The sequence below is a fragment of the Dictyostelium discoideum genome, assembly GCF_000004695.1.
Source record: "Dictyostelium discoideum AX4 chromosome 2 chromosome, whole genome shotgun sequence".
Classification (NCBI taxonomy): domain Eukaryota; phylum Evosea; class Eumycetozoa; order Dictyosteliales; family Dictyosteliaceae; genus Dictyostelium; species Dictyostelium discoideum.
Window position 1 is genome coordinate 3,081,414 of NC_007088.5, and position 17,715 is coordinate 3,099,128.

The 17,715-nt window shown below is 19.8% G+C and overlaps 7 protein-coding genes across 7 annotated transcripts; 4 read left to right on the forward strand and 3 right to left on the reverse strand.

The window, feature by feature from the left end:
- Positions 1-2,928: 2,928 nt before the first annotated feature.
- nfyC-2 (hypothetical protein) lies at positions 2,929-5,094 on the forward strand (the record flags this gene model as incomplete). The annotated part of the gene is made up of 2 exons (XM_639562.1): positions 2,929-3,789; positions 3,901-5,094. 2 exons carry the CDS (start codon positions 2,929-2,931, stop codon positions 5,092-5,094), a joined length of 2,055 nt encoding a protein of 684 aa, XP_644654.1.
- A 257-nt stretch (positions 5,095-5,351) lies between these two features.
- On the reverse strand, positions 5,352-6,924 carry DDB_G0273547 (hypothetical protein; the record flags this gene model as incomplete). The annotated part of the gene is made up of 3 exons (XM_639563.1): positions 5,352-6,365; positions 6,442-6,598; positions 6,689-6,924. 3 exons carry the CDS (start codon positions 6,922-6,924, stop codon positions 5,352-5,354), a joined length of 1,407 nt encoding a protein of 468 aa, XP_644655.1.
- Positions 6,925-7,455: 531 nt separating this feature from the next.
- On the forward strand, positions 7,456-8,529 carry DDB_G0273549 (hypothetical protein; the record flags this gene model as incomplete). Its single annotated transcript, XM_639564.1, has 2 exons — positions 7,456-8,118; positions 8,197-8,529. The coding sequence occupies 2 exons, from the start codon at positions 7,456-7,458 to the stop codon at positions 8,527-8,529; spliced, it is 996 nt and encodes a 331-aa protein (XP_644656.1).
- Positions 8,530-8,681: 152 nt separating this feature from the next.
- DDB_G0273551 (pirin family protein) lies at positions 8,682-10,052 on the reverse strand (the record flags this gene model as incomplete). Its single annotated transcript, XM_639565.1, has 1 exon — positions 8,682-10,052. The coding sequence occupies one exon, from the start codon at positions 10,050-10,052 to the stop codon at positions 8,682-8,684; it is 1,371 nt and encodes a 456-aa protein (XP_644657.1).
- A 665-nt stretch (positions 10,053-10,717) lies between these two features.
- atg4-2 (autophagy protein 4) lies at positions 10,718-13,411 on the forward strand (the record flags this gene model as incomplete). Its single annotated transcript, XM_639566.1, has 5 exons — positions 10,718-10,754; positions 10,885-11,271; positions 11,346-11,771; positions 11,923-12,809; positions 12,911-13,411. 5 exons carry the CDS (start codon positions 10,718-10,720, stop codon positions 13,409-13,411), a joined length of 2,238 nt encoding a protein of 745 aa, XP_644658.1.
- Positions 13,412-13,602: 191 nt separating this feature from the next.
- On the reverse strand, positions 13,603-14,424 carry DDB_G0273555 (hypothetical protein; the record flags this gene model as incomplete). The annotated part of the gene is made up of 2 exons (XM_639567.1): positions 13,603-13,817; positions 13,971-14,424. 2 exons carry the CDS (start codon positions 14,422-14,424, stop codon positions 13,603-13,605), a joined length of 669 nt encoding a protein of 222 aa, XP_644659.1.
- Positions 14,425-14,992: 568 nt separating this feature from the next.
- Positions 14,993-16,822, forward strand: DDB_G0273557 (hypothetical protein; the record flags this gene model as incomplete). The annotated part of the gene is made up of 3 exons (XM_639568.1): positions 14,993-15,360; positions 15,480-16,373; positions 16,576-16,822. 3 exons carry the CDS (start codon positions 14,993-14,995, stop codon positions 16,820-16,822), a joined length of 1,509 nt encoding a protein of 502 aa, XP_644660.1.
- Positions 16,823-17,715: the final 893 nt, after the last annotated feature.

The window sequence follows — 17,715 nt, forward strand, 5'->3', positions numbered from 1 at the left end:
ATAACTACAATAAATGGTTTTCAAATAGTATTCTTTTTTTTTTTTGTGGATTTTATTTATAATGTTTAAATATTAATTTTTTAATTTTTTAATTTTTTTTTTTTTTTTTGTTTATTTATTTATTGTTTTTTATTGTTTTTTTTTTTTTTACTCTCATCTCATTTGTTGTTTCAATTTCTTTTTGTTTTTAATCCTTTTATATTTGTTTTGTAGATGGATATACTAAAATATCATGACATTATAATAAAATAAAAATAAAAATAAATAAAAATAATAAATAAAAAGGTGAATATGGAAAAAAAAAAAAAAAAAAAAAAAAAAAAAAAAAAAGGTTTTATAACACTTTAACAACTCTTTCTAACCACAACTACTATAATAATAATAATAATAATAATAATAATAATAATAATAATAATAATAATAATCATTGTTTTGCTGCAGCCAAACTAAACAGCCAACCATTTATTATAACCAACCACTCTTACAACCAACCAGTCAATGACTATTATTAAACTATCAAAATTTCAAATACAATTTTAACAACAACAACTACAACAATAACAATAAAAAATATATTATAGAAACATATTTATTTTAATTTAAAGTATTTTTTCTTTACCACCTCCTACCAATATAAATTTAACCACATACACACACTCTCTCTCAAACACACTACACACACACACTCTCTGTCTGTCTCTCTCAAACACACTCACACTTAATTTATATTCGCCATCTTAACTCACTATCACAATTATCATATTTTTATTTTCTTTTTTTTTTATAAAAAATAATATCAGTGGTGTCTTTGTGTGAATGAGTGTGAATGAGAGAGAGAGAGAGTGTGTGTGTGTTGTTTAACTATCATTATTTAGTAGTATTTATACCATCTTTTTTAAATAATTTTTAATTAAATCAAAAACCAAAAAAAAAAAAAACCAAAAAAATAAAAAATAAAAAATAAAAAATCAAATTTAAACAATTATAAATACTAAAAAATAAACCTGAAAAGGAATTATAAAACAGTCGGCTATAAATTTCAAATAGTAACTACCTTTACAGAGTATAAATAATTAAATTATAAAATTTATTTATTTTTTATATATTTCATATATTTTATAAATTTATTCTATTTTTTTTTTTTTTTTTTTTTTTTTTTTTCTTCTTCCATTCACTTTTTTTTTTTTTTTTTTTTTTTTCCATTTTAATATAAATAATTATAATTATAAAATTTATATGATTAAAAAAGTGTGGTTTGTGTGCTGTGTGTTTGTGTGGTTTTAAATAATATAACAATAACAATTATAATAATATTAATAATAATAATAATAATAATAATAATAATAATAATAATAATAATAATAATAATAATAATAATAATAACAATTTAGCCTTTGTAATTTTTTAAAAATTACAATCCTCTTTCCCTATAACAATAGATAATAATAAATAATTTTTTTTTTTTTTTTTTTTTTTTTTTTTTTTTCATTTTACAAAATTTCTTTTAAAAATAATAATTTTGATTTTCAACAATTGCGTCAAAATAATTTCATATAAGAAATAATTATAAAAAAAAAAACACATTTGTTATAATAATAATAAAAATAAATAAAAATAATAAAATAATAATAATAAAAAGTCAATAATAAATTTATTGTTTTTTTTCCATTGTCTTACTAATCTTAGTGATTGGTAAAAGATCTAATTTCCACATTATTCGCAATTAAAGAACATAATTATATTTTTTCGAATAAATTAGTAATCTCAGAAAGAAAGAAAGAAAGAAAAAAAAAAAAAAAAAAAAACTTTAGAATCTCACACTTTTTTTTTTTTTTTTTTTCGAGATCTTCATTCAATACCAAAATTATTATTTTTAAATAGTAATAAATAAAATAAATTAATAAATTAATAAAATAAATTAATAAAAAAAAAAAATAAAAAAAATAATAAAATAAAAAAAAAAAATAATAATAAAAATAAAAATAATAATAATAATAATAAAATTATTCAAATACATAAGCAACCTCCAAGGTTTAAAATTTTTTTATTTATTTATAGTGTGGTAGTAAATAATAACCTTGTATTAAAATTTTATTTTTTTTTCAATTATTTTATTTATTTATTTTTTTTCATATTTTTCAAATTATTAAAAAAATTATATACCTCAACCATTGTTTTTTTTTATCATTACCCTTAAACACTATCAGCAATATAAAACCCACCTATTTTAAAATAAAATAACTATCAATATTTCTGTTGTTGTTGTTGTTGTTATTGTTTTTTTTTTTTTCCTTAATTCAACAACTTATTTTTTTTTTTTTTTTTTTTTTTTTCGATCAGTTGTTTTTATTTTAAATTAATTTCTAAAATTAATTTTTAAATTAATTTTTAAAATTAACATTTAAAATAATTTAATTTTTTTTTATTTTTTTTTAATTTTTTTTTTTTTGTTTTTTTCCTTTTGGAAAACAAAAAAGCAAACCAATAGCAATAATTTGGTTTTATCAGTTTTTTAAAAAAATAAAATATGATTTGATAAAATCCAAATAAAAAACCATAACTACAAAAAAAAAAAAAAAAAAAAAAAAAAAAAAAATAAGTTGTTGATTTTATTTTATCTATAAACCATTTTTTTCTTTATTTAAGGAAAAATATAAAAACAACCTGTCAAATAAAAAAAAAAAAAACAAAAATAAAAAAAATAAAAAAAAAAAAAAAAAAAAAAAGGAGATTAACTAAATCTTTATTTTAAAAAAAAAAAAAAAAAATTTCTTTGTTGTTAAATTATTTTTATTTGAAAAACAATTGTAATATTAGAATTAAAATAAAATTTGTATAAATAAATAAATAAATAATTAAAAAATAAAATTTGTATAAAAAAAAAAAAAAAAAAAAAAAAAAATCCAACTTTTTTAAAAATATAATTAAATGGAAAATCAAATTCATAGTTTATTACATTTTCCATCATCTGCGTCCACAGGTTCCACATCAAATAGTCACAACAACCACCATAATAACAATAATAACAATAATTATAATAATAATAATAATAATAATATTAATAATATTAATAATAACCATCATCACCACCATAATTATAAATCAATTCAACAACATTCACCACATTCAAGCACTCCAAATATTTCCACTGAAAATGTAGATATTTATTCATCTCATGAAGCAAATTCAAGTAATGGTTATAATAATGGAAATAATTTTTCTTATTCAATGAATGGTAATTTTAATTATAATTTTTCCCCAATGAATTCACCACACCATAGTCATAACCATCCCGATACAAGTAATAATAATATGTTACCTTTAAATGATAGTGGAATTCATTTTAATCAACATCAGCATCCATCTTCTGCATCCTCCTCTTCCTCATCGTCATCTTCGTCATTATCATCTTCTTCGCATCACCATCATAGTAATCACCATCATCATCATCCAAATTTACACATTAACTTGCCACCAATACCACAATATCCTTCACTTAATGATAGTAGTAGTAATGGAAATGGGACACCTGCATTATCATCACCCTCTTCAACTACTCCACATCCAACTACTCCACATCCAACCACTCCAACCTCAACTCCAAATCAAAGATTCCAAAGTAATGGTTCAAGTTCATTTCAAAATCAACTTCAAAATCATTTAGAAAATAAACTTTCAAGTTTTTGGTCTTCTCAACTAAGAGATATTCATAAAACTGAAGATTTTAAAACTCATGAATTACCATTAGCAAGAATTAAAAAAATTATGAAATCCGATAAAGATGTTAATGTAAATTTTAATTTTTTATTTTTTATTTATAATATCATTATTTATTGTTTTTTTTTCACTAAATTTAATTTTTACTTTTTAAACAATAATTTTTTTTTATTATTATTTTAGAAAATTTCATCTGAAGCACCGATTTTATTTGCAAAAGCATGTGAAATTTTAATATTAGAAATGACCCATAGATCATGGGTACACACTGAAATGAATAAAAGAAGAACTCTTCAAAGAACCGATATAATAAACTCATTATCAAGATGTGAAACCTTTGATTTTCTTATCGATATGTTACCTCGTGATGAAATAAAACCATCAAGAAAATATCTTGATGAGTTATCGAAAGCTCAAGTAATTACTCCTGAATATCTTCAATATTTACAATTACAACAAATGGCTACTGAAAATCAACAAAAAAATAATCAAAATAATCAAAATAATCAAAATAAAAACAATCAACAAATTCTACCACAACAACGTAATTTAAATATACCACATTCACCTCAATTACAAGAACAAAGTAGTAATAATAATAATAATAATAATAATAATAATAATAATAATAATAGTGTTAGTGTAAAAAGATCATATTCAATGGAAATTCAAAATTCAAGTCCACTTAGTACTCCAAAAAAGAGAAGTAATTCTCAAGATTATAATTTCCAATATAATGAAAATAATCATAATCAGTCATCATTAAGCCAAACTCAACAATTACAACAATTAAATCAACAACAACAACAACAACAACAACAACAACAACAACAACAACAACAACAACAACAACAACAACAACAACATAGCCAACAAATCTCCCAACAAATTCATCATATTCCTACACCTTCTAACTCATCATCATCTCTACCACCTTTGCCACCACACAATAGTAATCATGCTCATAATAATAATAATAATAATAATAATAATAACAATAATAATAATAACAACAATTTAAATAATAATAATAATAATAATAATAATAATAATAATAATAATAATAATAATAATAATAATAATAATAATAATAATAATAATAATAATAATAATAATAATAATAATAATAATAATAATAATAATAATAATAATAATAATAATAATAATAATAATAATAATAATAATAATAATAATAATAATAATAATAATAATAATAATAATAATAATAATAATACTTTTGATTATTCTTTTAATGACTCAAAAAATGATGAACACAAAGTTTCATTGAATGAATCAAATTTTATATCAACGCCAACAAATGATAATATAATATCTTCTTCTCCATCGAGTCAAGTTTACTATTATTCTGATAATTGAAAAATAATTAATTAAATATCCTTACATTATATTGATATTTGGGAAAAAAAAAAAATAAAAAATCAAAAAAAATAAATAAATAAAAAAACAAATATATATGTATATATAAATACACATATGTAAAATCTAATTTTAAAATTTATGAGGATTTTATTTGTATAAAAAAATAAAAAAAAATAAAAAAAATTATTATTATTATTATTATTAAAAAAAAAATTAAAAAAATTAAAAATCAATATATATAATTATTATTATTCCTAATCTTGTTTACTTGAATAATATTTAGTTTTTGAATAGTCAACCTTATTCTTTAACAATACACCTTTTAATTGTTGTGCAATATTTTCATCACCTTTTCTTACATTAAAATCTTGAGATTGATCAAAATATTGAACTGCTTTAAATTTAGGTAATTTGATAAATGGTGATACATTTTTAGTAAAATTTGAAAATTGTGCTTCTTTAATATTTAATTGTGAAATTTCATTTAAATCATCATTATTATTATTATCATCAGTTGGTATTGTAATTTGTTTTTTTGAATGATTTTCATTAATTTCTAAATCATTTTTAACACCAATTTGTCTTAACCATTTTGATTCAGATATTGATTGAGTATTTACAAAAGAAGCAATGAAACCACCAGGATTTAATAATGGTATTGCCAATTGTAATAAATCTCTATAACAATCTTTACTTGTAAATATACCAAAACCATTACCTTTTGTACGAGGTGGTGGATCCAAAACGATTACATCAAATCTTGTGGATTTAGATTTTAAATAATCCAATTGTGTGAAAACATCTTTTTGAGAGAATTTATGATAATTTGTATCTAAACCATTCAATTTAAAATTTCTATCTGCAAATTTAAAGTTTTTAATTGACTCATCAATATTATAAGTTTGAATTTTATGACCATTGACACAAGGTGCAATTGAAAATGAACAAGTATGTGCAAATAAATTTAGAATTGAACCACCATTTCTACCTTTGAAAAGGTTTGATATAATTTGTCTATTATCTCTATGTTCTAAATAAAATCCTGTTGATTTTAAATCCAATAAATCTATATAAGATTTCATACCATTCTCTTCAATTATCAATGTTGTTTGATTGGCTTCATCTAATTCATAACCTTTTCCTAAATAAAGTTTAGACATTTGTTGATCTTTTGTACTAATTTTCCAATATATTCCTTTTTTACCAGTTTCATTTAATAAATATTCTGATATATATCTAACATGAGGATGCCAATGATCTGAAAGTGTCTAATAAATTTGTATTAATATATGTATATAAAATAAATTAAAAAAAAAAAAAATAGGAAATAATAATAATAATTACAGTAATTTGTAAATAATCAGCAAAAACATCAACTGTTAATCCTGATAAACCATCTGAACCATCATTAACTAATCTATATGCTGACTTTGGTCCAATATCAATAATTTTATCATTTGAAAGTTTTTCTCTAAGTTCCATCGCTTTTTTTAATGAATTTCTATTTTTGTTTTAAAAAAAAAAAAAAAAAAAAAAAAATTAGTATAAGATATAATTGTGAAAATAATATTATTGATGATTTTTAACATACTTAATATAATCTCTTGAAAATATTTCATTACAATAGTTCATGATTCTAATAGGGGGTTCAAAGTTTGTATCAATTAAAGCTATACCTTTGGCTGAACCATCTTTTAATGTGAAATCAAAATCACAAAATCCATTACTTTTTCTAAAAACTTTTATAAATGATTTACCAAGAGAATATGGTTTGGAATTTAAACTAGTTTGCAATGATCCCAATAAATTTTTCATTGACCCTGCCATTTTCCTTTTTTATTTGGATTGAAATGAAAAAACGGAAAATGAAAATTGAAAAAAAAAAAAATAAAAATAAAAATAAAAAAATAAAAAAAATAAAAATAAAAAATTTAAAAATAAATAAAATAAATAGAATTTCATTAGTACATAAAAAAAATAAAGTCCAAAACAAATAAAATAATCCAGATTTGATTTCATTTATTTTAATGATTTTTAAAAAAAATAATAAAAATAATAATAAATAAAAAAAAAAAAAAAAGGTAATTATTAATTATTTATTTATTGAATAAATATTTAAGAAAAGATTTTTTTTTATTTTTTTAAAGTTTCAAATTCTTGGTGTTTAAAAAAAAAAAATTTTGAGAATAAATTTACTAAAAAAAGGTTAAAAAAGTTTTTTTTTTTTTTTTTTTTTTTTTTTTTTTTTTAATTATTTGTTTTTTTTTTTAAAATTTTTTTAACTTTTTTTATTTTTTTTTATTTTTTTCATTAATTATAAAACTCACAAAAAAAAAAAAAAAAAAATCTTTTAAACAAATGAAACCAATAAAAAATAATAAATTTAGTGACGATGAATTAAGTAGCAGTAGTAGTAGTAGTGATTTTGGTAGTGATGATGAACCAATAAATGTAAATAATAATAATAATAAAATAAATAATAAAAAAGGCGGTAAAAATAGTAATTACAATGAACCAATGGAAGAAGATGAAGATGATGAAGAATTAGATATTGGTGATGAAAATTCAACATCAAATAATAATAATAATAGTGGAGGTAAAAATAAAAATAAAAATGAAGATGAAGATGAAGAATTTAATGAAGATGAAGATGAAGAATTTAATGAAGAAGAAGAGGATTTAGAAGATGAAGAAGACGATGAAGAAGATGAAGAAATTGAAGGTAATAATAAAAATAATAATAATAATTTAATTGGTACAAGTAGACAAAAAGATATGAAAAGAGGTAGTGGTGGTGGATTAAATCAAAAACTATTGGCACCAATACCACAAGAAGTTAAAAAGATAAAAGTATTAACAGATGAGATGAAACAAAAAAAGAGTGAAATTGCATTATATAGAAGAAATAAAAAGATAGAAGAAGATGAAGCGAGTATGAGAGATGTCGTTAATCAATTATTTTATAGAAAAGCTGCTACAAAAGAAACATCTGCTGAGGATGAAAAAAAGCCCTCAAGACATGTAAGTTTATTTTTATATATATATGTATATTAAAAAAAAAACACTCTGTATTAATTTAATTATTTAAAATTTTTAAAGGATTTATTTTTAAAACAAATAAATGGTAAAACAGTTTGTTATAAGGATGATAGTGATAATGGTAAAACTTTATCATATCCGATTGGGCATCCAATGATTGAACAAATTGAAAAAGATAAAGAAATAAGTAAAAATACAGCAACAGCAACAGCAACAACAACAACAACGACAACAGTTAAAATCAATACACCAATTAAATGCTCAGTTTTAAATTGTAATAATATTAAAAGATATAATTGTCCAAAAAATAATCTTCCAGTTTGTACATATGAATGTTGGCAAAAAGTAATGAATACTCCTGTTACTACCACAACAGCAACAAATCTACAATAAAATAAAAATAAAAATAAAAAAATTTTAAATAAAATGATAATATAAAATGAGAATTCTCTATAAACATAAATTTTTTTTTTTTTGATTTAAAGATTATTTAAATTTACAAAATCTTGTTTTTTTATTTTTATTTTCTTTTCTTTTTCTATTTTTTAAAGACCATATTCAAAATCAATGAAACATTGATGAATATCATTCATATCACTCATTACAAATGGTCCATATTTAAATATTGGTTCTTGAATTTGTTTTGATGAAAAGAATAAAAGTCTTGAATTTGATTTAGATGTTATTGAAACTCTATTAAAGGTACAATTTTCATTATCTATATCTATATTATCACTACCACCACTATTATTATTTATATTACTATTATTATTTGTACAATTATTATTATTATTATTATTATTATTATTATTTGATTTTCTATTAAATACAATAAGTTTTCCAGGACCAATAGGTTTTGAATTATTTATTGAAACTGGACCATCTAAAACCAATAAAAATGAACCAAATGTTTCATTTATATCAATTTCAAATGGAGTAGTAGATTCTTTTTTACAAGTATATTCTTCATTATTTTCACCATTATTATCATTAGTATCATTATTATTATTATTATTATTATTATTATTATTATTATTATTATTATTATTATTATTATTATTATCACCACCATTATCACCATTATCTGCACTTATAAGTTGATTGTTATTATTATTATTATCAGTATTTAATTTTATATCAATATCTAAAACTTGAGGATTTAAACCTAAACTTTTTAAAGGACTTTTATGTAATATCTTTGTTTCATTATCTAAATATTGACCAGAGATAACTTTAATCATGAAATCAGTATTACCATTTGTACGTTGAATTAATGGAATTGATTCATTCGATACATATTGGTAATCTGGTTCAACCATTTTCAATTGTTTTGGTAAATTTAACCAATAATGAATGACCCAAAGTTTAGAGGTTGTCGAGGATGGCATCTCACTATGTACTATACCTTTACCCGATAGTATCCATTGAAGATCACCTGTCTTTAATACAACTTTATTACCTAACGAATCATTATGTACCATCAAACCTTCCAACATATATGTCACCAATTGAATACCACGATGTGGATGATCTGGGAATCCTTTTTCATATTCTTGAGGTGAATTGGTATTAATTTCATCCAACAATACAAATGGATCAATATGTTGTAACTCTTTATCACCACCTATTAATCTATTCAATACAAATCCTCCACCGTCACACATATTCTTTTCAAATCTATATACTTTAAATAATGAATTACTCTCTATTAATCCATTCTTTAATACTTTAACAATAACTTCTTTTTCATTTTTATTACAATTAATTTCACCACCACCACTACTACTACTACTACTACCACTAGTACTAATTGTACAATTATTATTATTATTATTATTATTATTATTACTATTGTTATTATTATTATTAATGTTATTATTTCTTTGGACTGGTGTTGAGAAGCAATCCATCATCATGTTTTTTTTTTTATCGTCTTTTGTTATTTGTTTTTTTTATTTTTTTTTTTTTATATACTAAGGTGTTAATTTTTGCTTTTTTTTTTTTTTTTTTTTTTAATATACAAGTGTTGCGACGTTTTTTTTTTTTTTTTTTATAATTGATATTTTAATTAAAATTTTGCCCCAGGTGTTGGGGCTCTCAAAAAAAAAAAAATAAAAAAAAATAAAAAAATTAAAAAAATTAAAAATTATTTTTAATTTTTTTATTTTTTATTTATTTTTTTTTTTTTATTTTTTTTTTATTTTTTTTTAATATCTCTCACAATTTCGAAATACATTATAATTTTTTATTTTTTTTATTTTTTCTATTTTTCTATTTTTTTTTTTTATTGGAATATTCAAGTTAACTTATTAATTTGTAACAATCACTTTTTAAAAATACTGCACATATAATAATAATAATAATAATAATAAAATAATAATTATAGTAATAATAATAATAGTAATAACAATAATAAGGAAAAAAGTTTAAATGGCTATTGGCATTAAATCATATATTAAATAGACTTTTTTTTTGTAAACCCAATCTCTCAAAAAATAAAAAAATAAAAAAATAAAAAAATAAAAAAAGAAAAAAAAAAATTTAAAACAATAGTTTTTTTTTTATAATATAAATTTATACAATGTTTACGAAATATTCACACCATAATGGTTATCAGGGTAAGTATTTTCATTATAATTTTTTTTATTCTTTTTTTTTTTTTTTTTTTTTTTACACACAAAAAGAAAAAAAAATTTTTTATAATGAAATTTATATTAATATAGATTGATCATATTTATATATGTTTAGATGGAAGTCATTTACAACCTTTTCAATATCAACAACAAACTTATAATCAACAATCATATTTGAGACAACAACAACAAGCACCACAACAAATTTCTTATGGATTTAATCAACCAAATTCACCAACATCATCATCATCAACACCATCATCATCAACGGCAATGGGAAATTCATTCCAAAATCAAAGACAAATCAATTTACAACAACAACAACAACAAGAACAATTTTTACAAGAACAAGTTTTTTATCAACAACAATTATTACAACAACAATCACAAATTAAAGAACAACAACGACAAAAAGAACAAAAACAAAAAACAAATATTTTAAATATATATAAAGAGGGAAAACAAAAAATTATGATGTCTTTTTATAATCTTTATAGAAATTGTATGTTTTTAGGAATTATTATTTATTTTCTATTATTATTTCATCGTTTATATATATTAACATTTTATTTAAAGATCCAACGGAGCCTCCACATTTTTCACCCTCACCAATTTGGTTAATGGGAAGGTGTTATACCTCAAAAGATAATAATAGTAATAATAATAGTAATAATAATCAAGTACCACAGACCCAACCAACACAACTTCAACAATCTATAGGTATTTTTCAAAATAACAATAGTAATAGTAATAATAATAATAATCATAATAATAATCATAATAATAACAACAACAATTTAACTACAGATCTTATATATAGACCAGCTATAGAATCAGGATTTTTATCAGATGTAGCTTCAATGATATGGTTTAGTTATAGGAAAGATTTCCCACCAATAGAAAATACAAATATTACTACAGATATTGGTTGGGGTTGTATGTTAAGAACTGGTCAAATGATATTAGCTAGAGCATTAATTAAACATCTTTATAAAGAAAATGGTATGATTATTTGTTGTTTTATTTTATAATTCAATTTTTTTTTTTTTTTTTTTTTTTTTTTTTTTTTTTTTTTTTTTTTTTTTTTTTGTTAAACTTTATTAACCAATTAATTATTTTTATTTATTTTTTTTTTTTTTAAAAAAAAAAAAAGATATGGTACCAGAAATAGAAAGAAAGAAACCACATTCAAATTATAGCCAAGTGTTGGCATGGTTTAGTGATTATCCTTCAAAGGAGCATGTATATGGTATACATCAAATTGTAAATAAAAAACAAGCAATGGAAAAGAATAATAGAAAACAACAAATTTTAAGAGAACAAGTGATTTCATTAAATCGAGGAGGAGGAGGAAGTTCTAAAGGAAAAAAGAAAAAAGAAAAAGAAGAAGAGATAAATGATAATGTAGAGGAATGGTTAGCTCCAACTAGAATTTCAAATATTTTAAGACAATTAATTAAATTTCAACATTTGGAAGATTTAGAAATGTACGTTCCAACTGATGGTGTCATATATAAAGATTATATAAATAATTTATGTAATAATAGTAATACACATAATCATTATCAAATTATTCAACAACAATTACAACATTTAAGAGAACAACAAAATATTCAACAAAATAATAATAAAAATAATAATAACAACAACCCAACAACCACAACAACTACAACAACCACAGCAACAAGTAGTAATAATAACAATAATCAATCACCACCATCTAGAGTACCAAATGGATATAATAATCAAGTATTTGATGATGAATCATTATTTGACTATAACACAGCTATTAGTTCAATACCACCAAAGTGGAAATCATTGATTATTATGATACCTTTGAAATTGGGTGCAGATAAATTAAACTCAACCTATATTGAAAAATTAAAATTATTATTAAAATTACCACAAAGTTTAGGTTTTATTGGTGGTAAACCAAAACAATCATTTTATTTTATTGGTTTTCAAGATGATCAAGTCATTTATTTAGATCCTCATTTTGTCCAAGAAAGTGTTAATCCAAATTCATTCGATTATTCAAATGTAAGTTTTATAAATAATAATAATAATAATTCATTCGATTATTCAAATCTAAGTTTTATTAATATATATTTATATATATATTATAAATAATAATTAAATAGACATATAGTGGATGTATACCGCAAAAAATGCCATTTACACAATTAGATCCATCTTTATCAATTGGATTTTATTGTAGAGATCAAGCAAGTTTTGAAGATCTTTGTGATAGATTATCTGTAATTAATAATTGTGAATTTCCAATCATTTCAGTTTGTCAAAAGTTACCAGATTATCAAATCGAATGTGAATTGGTTGATGATTATGCAGAGAGTGAAACAACTGAAATGCTTGCAATCACTATTGCAAATGGTGGAAATAATCATTCTTGTATTCCTGAAAATATTGTTGTTGATGATGAAGAATTTATAGTTCATCATCATATTCCCTATAATCCAAATAATAATCAAAATAATAATCAAAATAATAATAATAACAACAACAAAAACAACAACAACAACACTAACCAACAACAAACTCCAAACTATCCACCAAAATTAAATACTTATCAACCTGATTTTTCTAGTGATGGTGAAATCGATGATTTTACAATGGTTGGCTAAAAAAAAAAAAAACAAAAACAAAAACAAAATTAAAAAAAAAAAAAAAAAAAAAAAAAAAAAATTAGTAAATAGATCTTCCTCTTCTTTTATTTATTTCCCAACTCCAATTCTCCTTAATAAAATTTTTGTAATATAATTCCAACCAAATAGTATCACTTTTTTTTTTTTTTAATATATATTAATTTATTTATTTAAACTTTTGTTATGAAAACTTCCTCTGGTAAACGAATTTGAACTTTATCACCAGGTTTTAAATAAATTGGACCTTTACAAGAACGACCATTTTCAAAATGAAGAACATTATTGTTTTGGAGATCTGATACAGATCTAATAGTAAGATCAATTTGTGTTGGTCCTTTAAAATCAATTACATTACCATTATATGTTCTAAAATGGAATTCAGTATCTATTTAATTGGAAAAAACAAATGAATATAATTAGTTTTTATTTTTTTATTTAAAATAATAATAATAATAATAATAATAATAATAATAATAATAATAATAATAATAATAATAATAATAATAATAATAATAATAATAATATTATTATACAATACCTTCACCGAATAAAGATAAATATGGTGAATAACCATCTAATTGTGAAATATTTGTACAAACAAAATCTTCATCATCTTCTTCATCACCTTCACTATCAATTCTTCTAAAAACAAAAGCTTTACCATCTTTGATAGTTTCAACGAAATTATAAGTACTTCTTGAGAGATCAACTAATTCTATATTCTCTGCACTTCTAAATTTAATATTACTTTTTGAACCATCAATAACATTCTTCATATCGGTAATGATGAAACCACCTCTCATTGCAACCTTTTGATGTACAACTTTCTCAATTTGGAATAATTTGGACTTATGTTCAATCCACATACCTTTCTTTAATTCACTTGCTTCAATCTCTTGAAATCTTTTTGCATATTGGCATGTTTCAATAGTTGATTGTTGTCTATTTATTAAACGTGTAATACTTGTTGATGCTTTTAAAAATTTATTCATTTTTTTCAGTTGTTACTATAAATTATTTTAAAAAATAAAAAACAATAAATGTTGAAATTTTTTTTTTTTTTTTTTTTTCCAAGCAATTTGGATTTTTTTTTTTTTTTATTTTTTTTTTTATTTTTTATTATTTTTAATTATTTTTTTATTTGGGTTTATATTAAAAAAAAAAAAAAAAAATCCAAATATTATTTAGCACTTTCATTTTCTCTTGATTAAGCAAATTGTTTTTTTTATTTTTTTTATTTTTTTATTTTTTTTTATCTTTTTTATTTTTCTTTATTAAATTAATTTTTCCAATTAAGTTTTAATTGATTAAAAACTTTATTGAAAAAGGTTAATAAAAAATATCTACCGTTTTTTTTTTTTTTTCTCAAAGGGCTACGAGAAAATAAATCTAAATTTGAATATTAAAAAAAAAAAAAAATGTGAAATCAAAAATATCTTTCCACCAATTTTTAGTTTTATTTTTTTTTTTTTTTTTTTTAATTTTATTTTTTTTTAATTTTATTTTTTTACCTTTTTTTTTTTTTTTTTTTTTTTATATATGGATATTATTTGTATATAAATGGTAAATAATAATAATAAAAATAATAAAATTAATGACAGAGAAAATGAAGAAAATGAAAAAAATAAAAAAAAGGATAAAATATATGAAAATAAAATAGGAATTAATGAAAATAATAATGAAAATAATAATTACCAAAATGAAAATTTTATTTATACAAGCGGAGATAGTAATGATACACAAGAGGGTGATATTTCTGAAATACAAGAAGAATCTACAAATGAAAATAATAAAAAATTAAAAAAAAGAAAAATAAAAAAAACCAAAAGTCTTTATTTTTATAAATGTGTTACAGGGCCCGATAAATTATTTTTTATAGTTACTCAAATTTTTATATTAGTTCCATCATTATTTTTTGAAATCAAATTGTATGTTTAATTTTTTTTTTTTTTTAAATTATTTTAATTATAACATATATTAACAATTTATTTATTTTCTTTATTAATTTTATTAAATTAAATAAAATTAAATTAAATAAAAAAAAAAGGGTACCAATAAGTTTAGAAATTTCAAAAAAATTAGAAATTTCAAATTATATCATTACTTTAACATTATTGGTTTTTATATTTTATAATTTATATAAATGCGCATTTACAAATCCAGGTATAATTACAAGAAATAATATTGAAGAAAGTAAAAAAGATAAAATAAAATTAACAAAATTACAAGCAACTAAAAAAGCTTTAAAGAAATTTATAACATCAGGTATGGATGAAATTGCAAATGATGATCCAATTTCATCATCATCTGATTTTAGTGATAGCGATGATGATGATCAAGATGAACAAGGTGGTAGTAGTAGTGCTCGAAATAGTTTTGAAAATAGTGGTGATTTCATCGTAGAAATGGAACAACCCACAAATAGTAACAACAACAACAGTAATAATAATAATAATAATAATAAAAATAGAAATAGAAATAATAACAATAATAATAATAATAATAATAATAATAAAAATCAATCAAAATATAAAGAAATTCAAATTGGTGATAGTGATTTTAAATATAAATGTAAATTTTGTATTACATGTGGATTATATAGAGAACCAAGATCTTTTCATTGCTCAACTTGTAATAATTGTGTAGAGAATTTTGATCATCATTGTGTTTGGATTGGAAATTGTATTGGTCGTAGAAATTATAGAGAATTTTTTTATTTTATAACAACAACTTTAATTTATGCACTATATCTTTTATCAATGTCAATTGTATTTTTAAATCAAATTGTAAATACAACTGAATCACCTGCAAATAAAATTAATAATAATAATATTAATAGTAATAGTAGCAATCACAATAGTAGTAATGATTTAAATGAAAAGTTTGAAAAATCAATAAATAATATTTTATATGCTTTAAGAACTACAAGTGGAGGTTTATGGTAAGTCGAAAAATCTAATTTAAAGATAATCTCAAATCAATGTGATTAATCACCCACACTGTGCTTTTTTTTTTTTTTTTTTTTTTTTTTTAATTTTTTTTTTTTTTAATTATTGATTTTTTTTTTTTTTTAAAAAAAAAAAAAAGATAAATCAATTAACTTTTTCTTAATTTTCCTGATTACTAATAATTTTTATTTTTAGTATTTTTATAATTATTTTTGGTTTTATAATGTCACTGTTGTTAGGATTTTTAGTATCATATCATATAAGATTAACTCTTTCAAATAAATCAACAATCGAGGATTTTAAAAAGATTTTCGAAAACCAAATAAACCCATACGATAAAGGGTGGTTGTTCAACTTAAAAATTAAACTTTTTAATTTCAATAATAGTAATAATAATATTAATATTAATAATAATAATACTAATAATAATATTAATTCTTAAAAAAAAAAAAAAAAATAATTTCAATATTTTATTTTTTAAATAAATAATAATTAAGAATTCTTTCTATTTTTATCTAATTATTTATTTAATTTAATTTATTAAATTTATTTATTTATTTATTTATTTTTTTTTTTTCTTTTTTCCAAAATTATTATTATTTTTTGTATTATCTTGGAAAATTAAAAATTTAATTTAAAGCTTTTTTACGAAGATACAATTATCAGTTTTTTTAAATCAAATTATTTAGATTTATTAATTCCCTAATAAAGGTTAATAATTTACAATTATGCTTGTATTTTTTAATAGTTTTTTTTTTATTTTACTTTCACATTAAAAGGACAATGAGGCAAATCACCAAAAACTATACAAAGAATCTTTTTTGAGGAATGTGATTTAATTTTAACTTGTTTGTTTCTCATAAACTTTAATCTTTTTTTTTTAATAAAAAAAAAAAAAAAAAAAAAAAAAAGGAAAAAATCTAGTTATGATCAAAAAAAAAAAAAAAATTAGAAATAAAAAAAAAAAAAAAATATTTAATCTCGCCAAATTAAGATATTTATAAAAAAAAAAAAAAATATATTAAAATTTAAAAAAAAAACAATTTTGTAATCCAGTGCACTGGATGATTATTAAAAAATTAGTAAATTGGCAAACATATCATCAAAATTTCTTTTAAAATAATGAGTACACATTTTAAATCTAAAAAGTTATTTTGTTTTTTTTTTATTTTTCTATTTTTTTTTTTTTTTTCTATTTTTTTTTTTTTTATTATTTTTTATTTTTTTTTTAATGTAATAATTTTTTTTTTTCTAAAAAAAGTGTCCTCACAAATATTTTTAATATATGTATACTGTTTTTATTAAATAATTTACATTAATCATAAATTATTAATA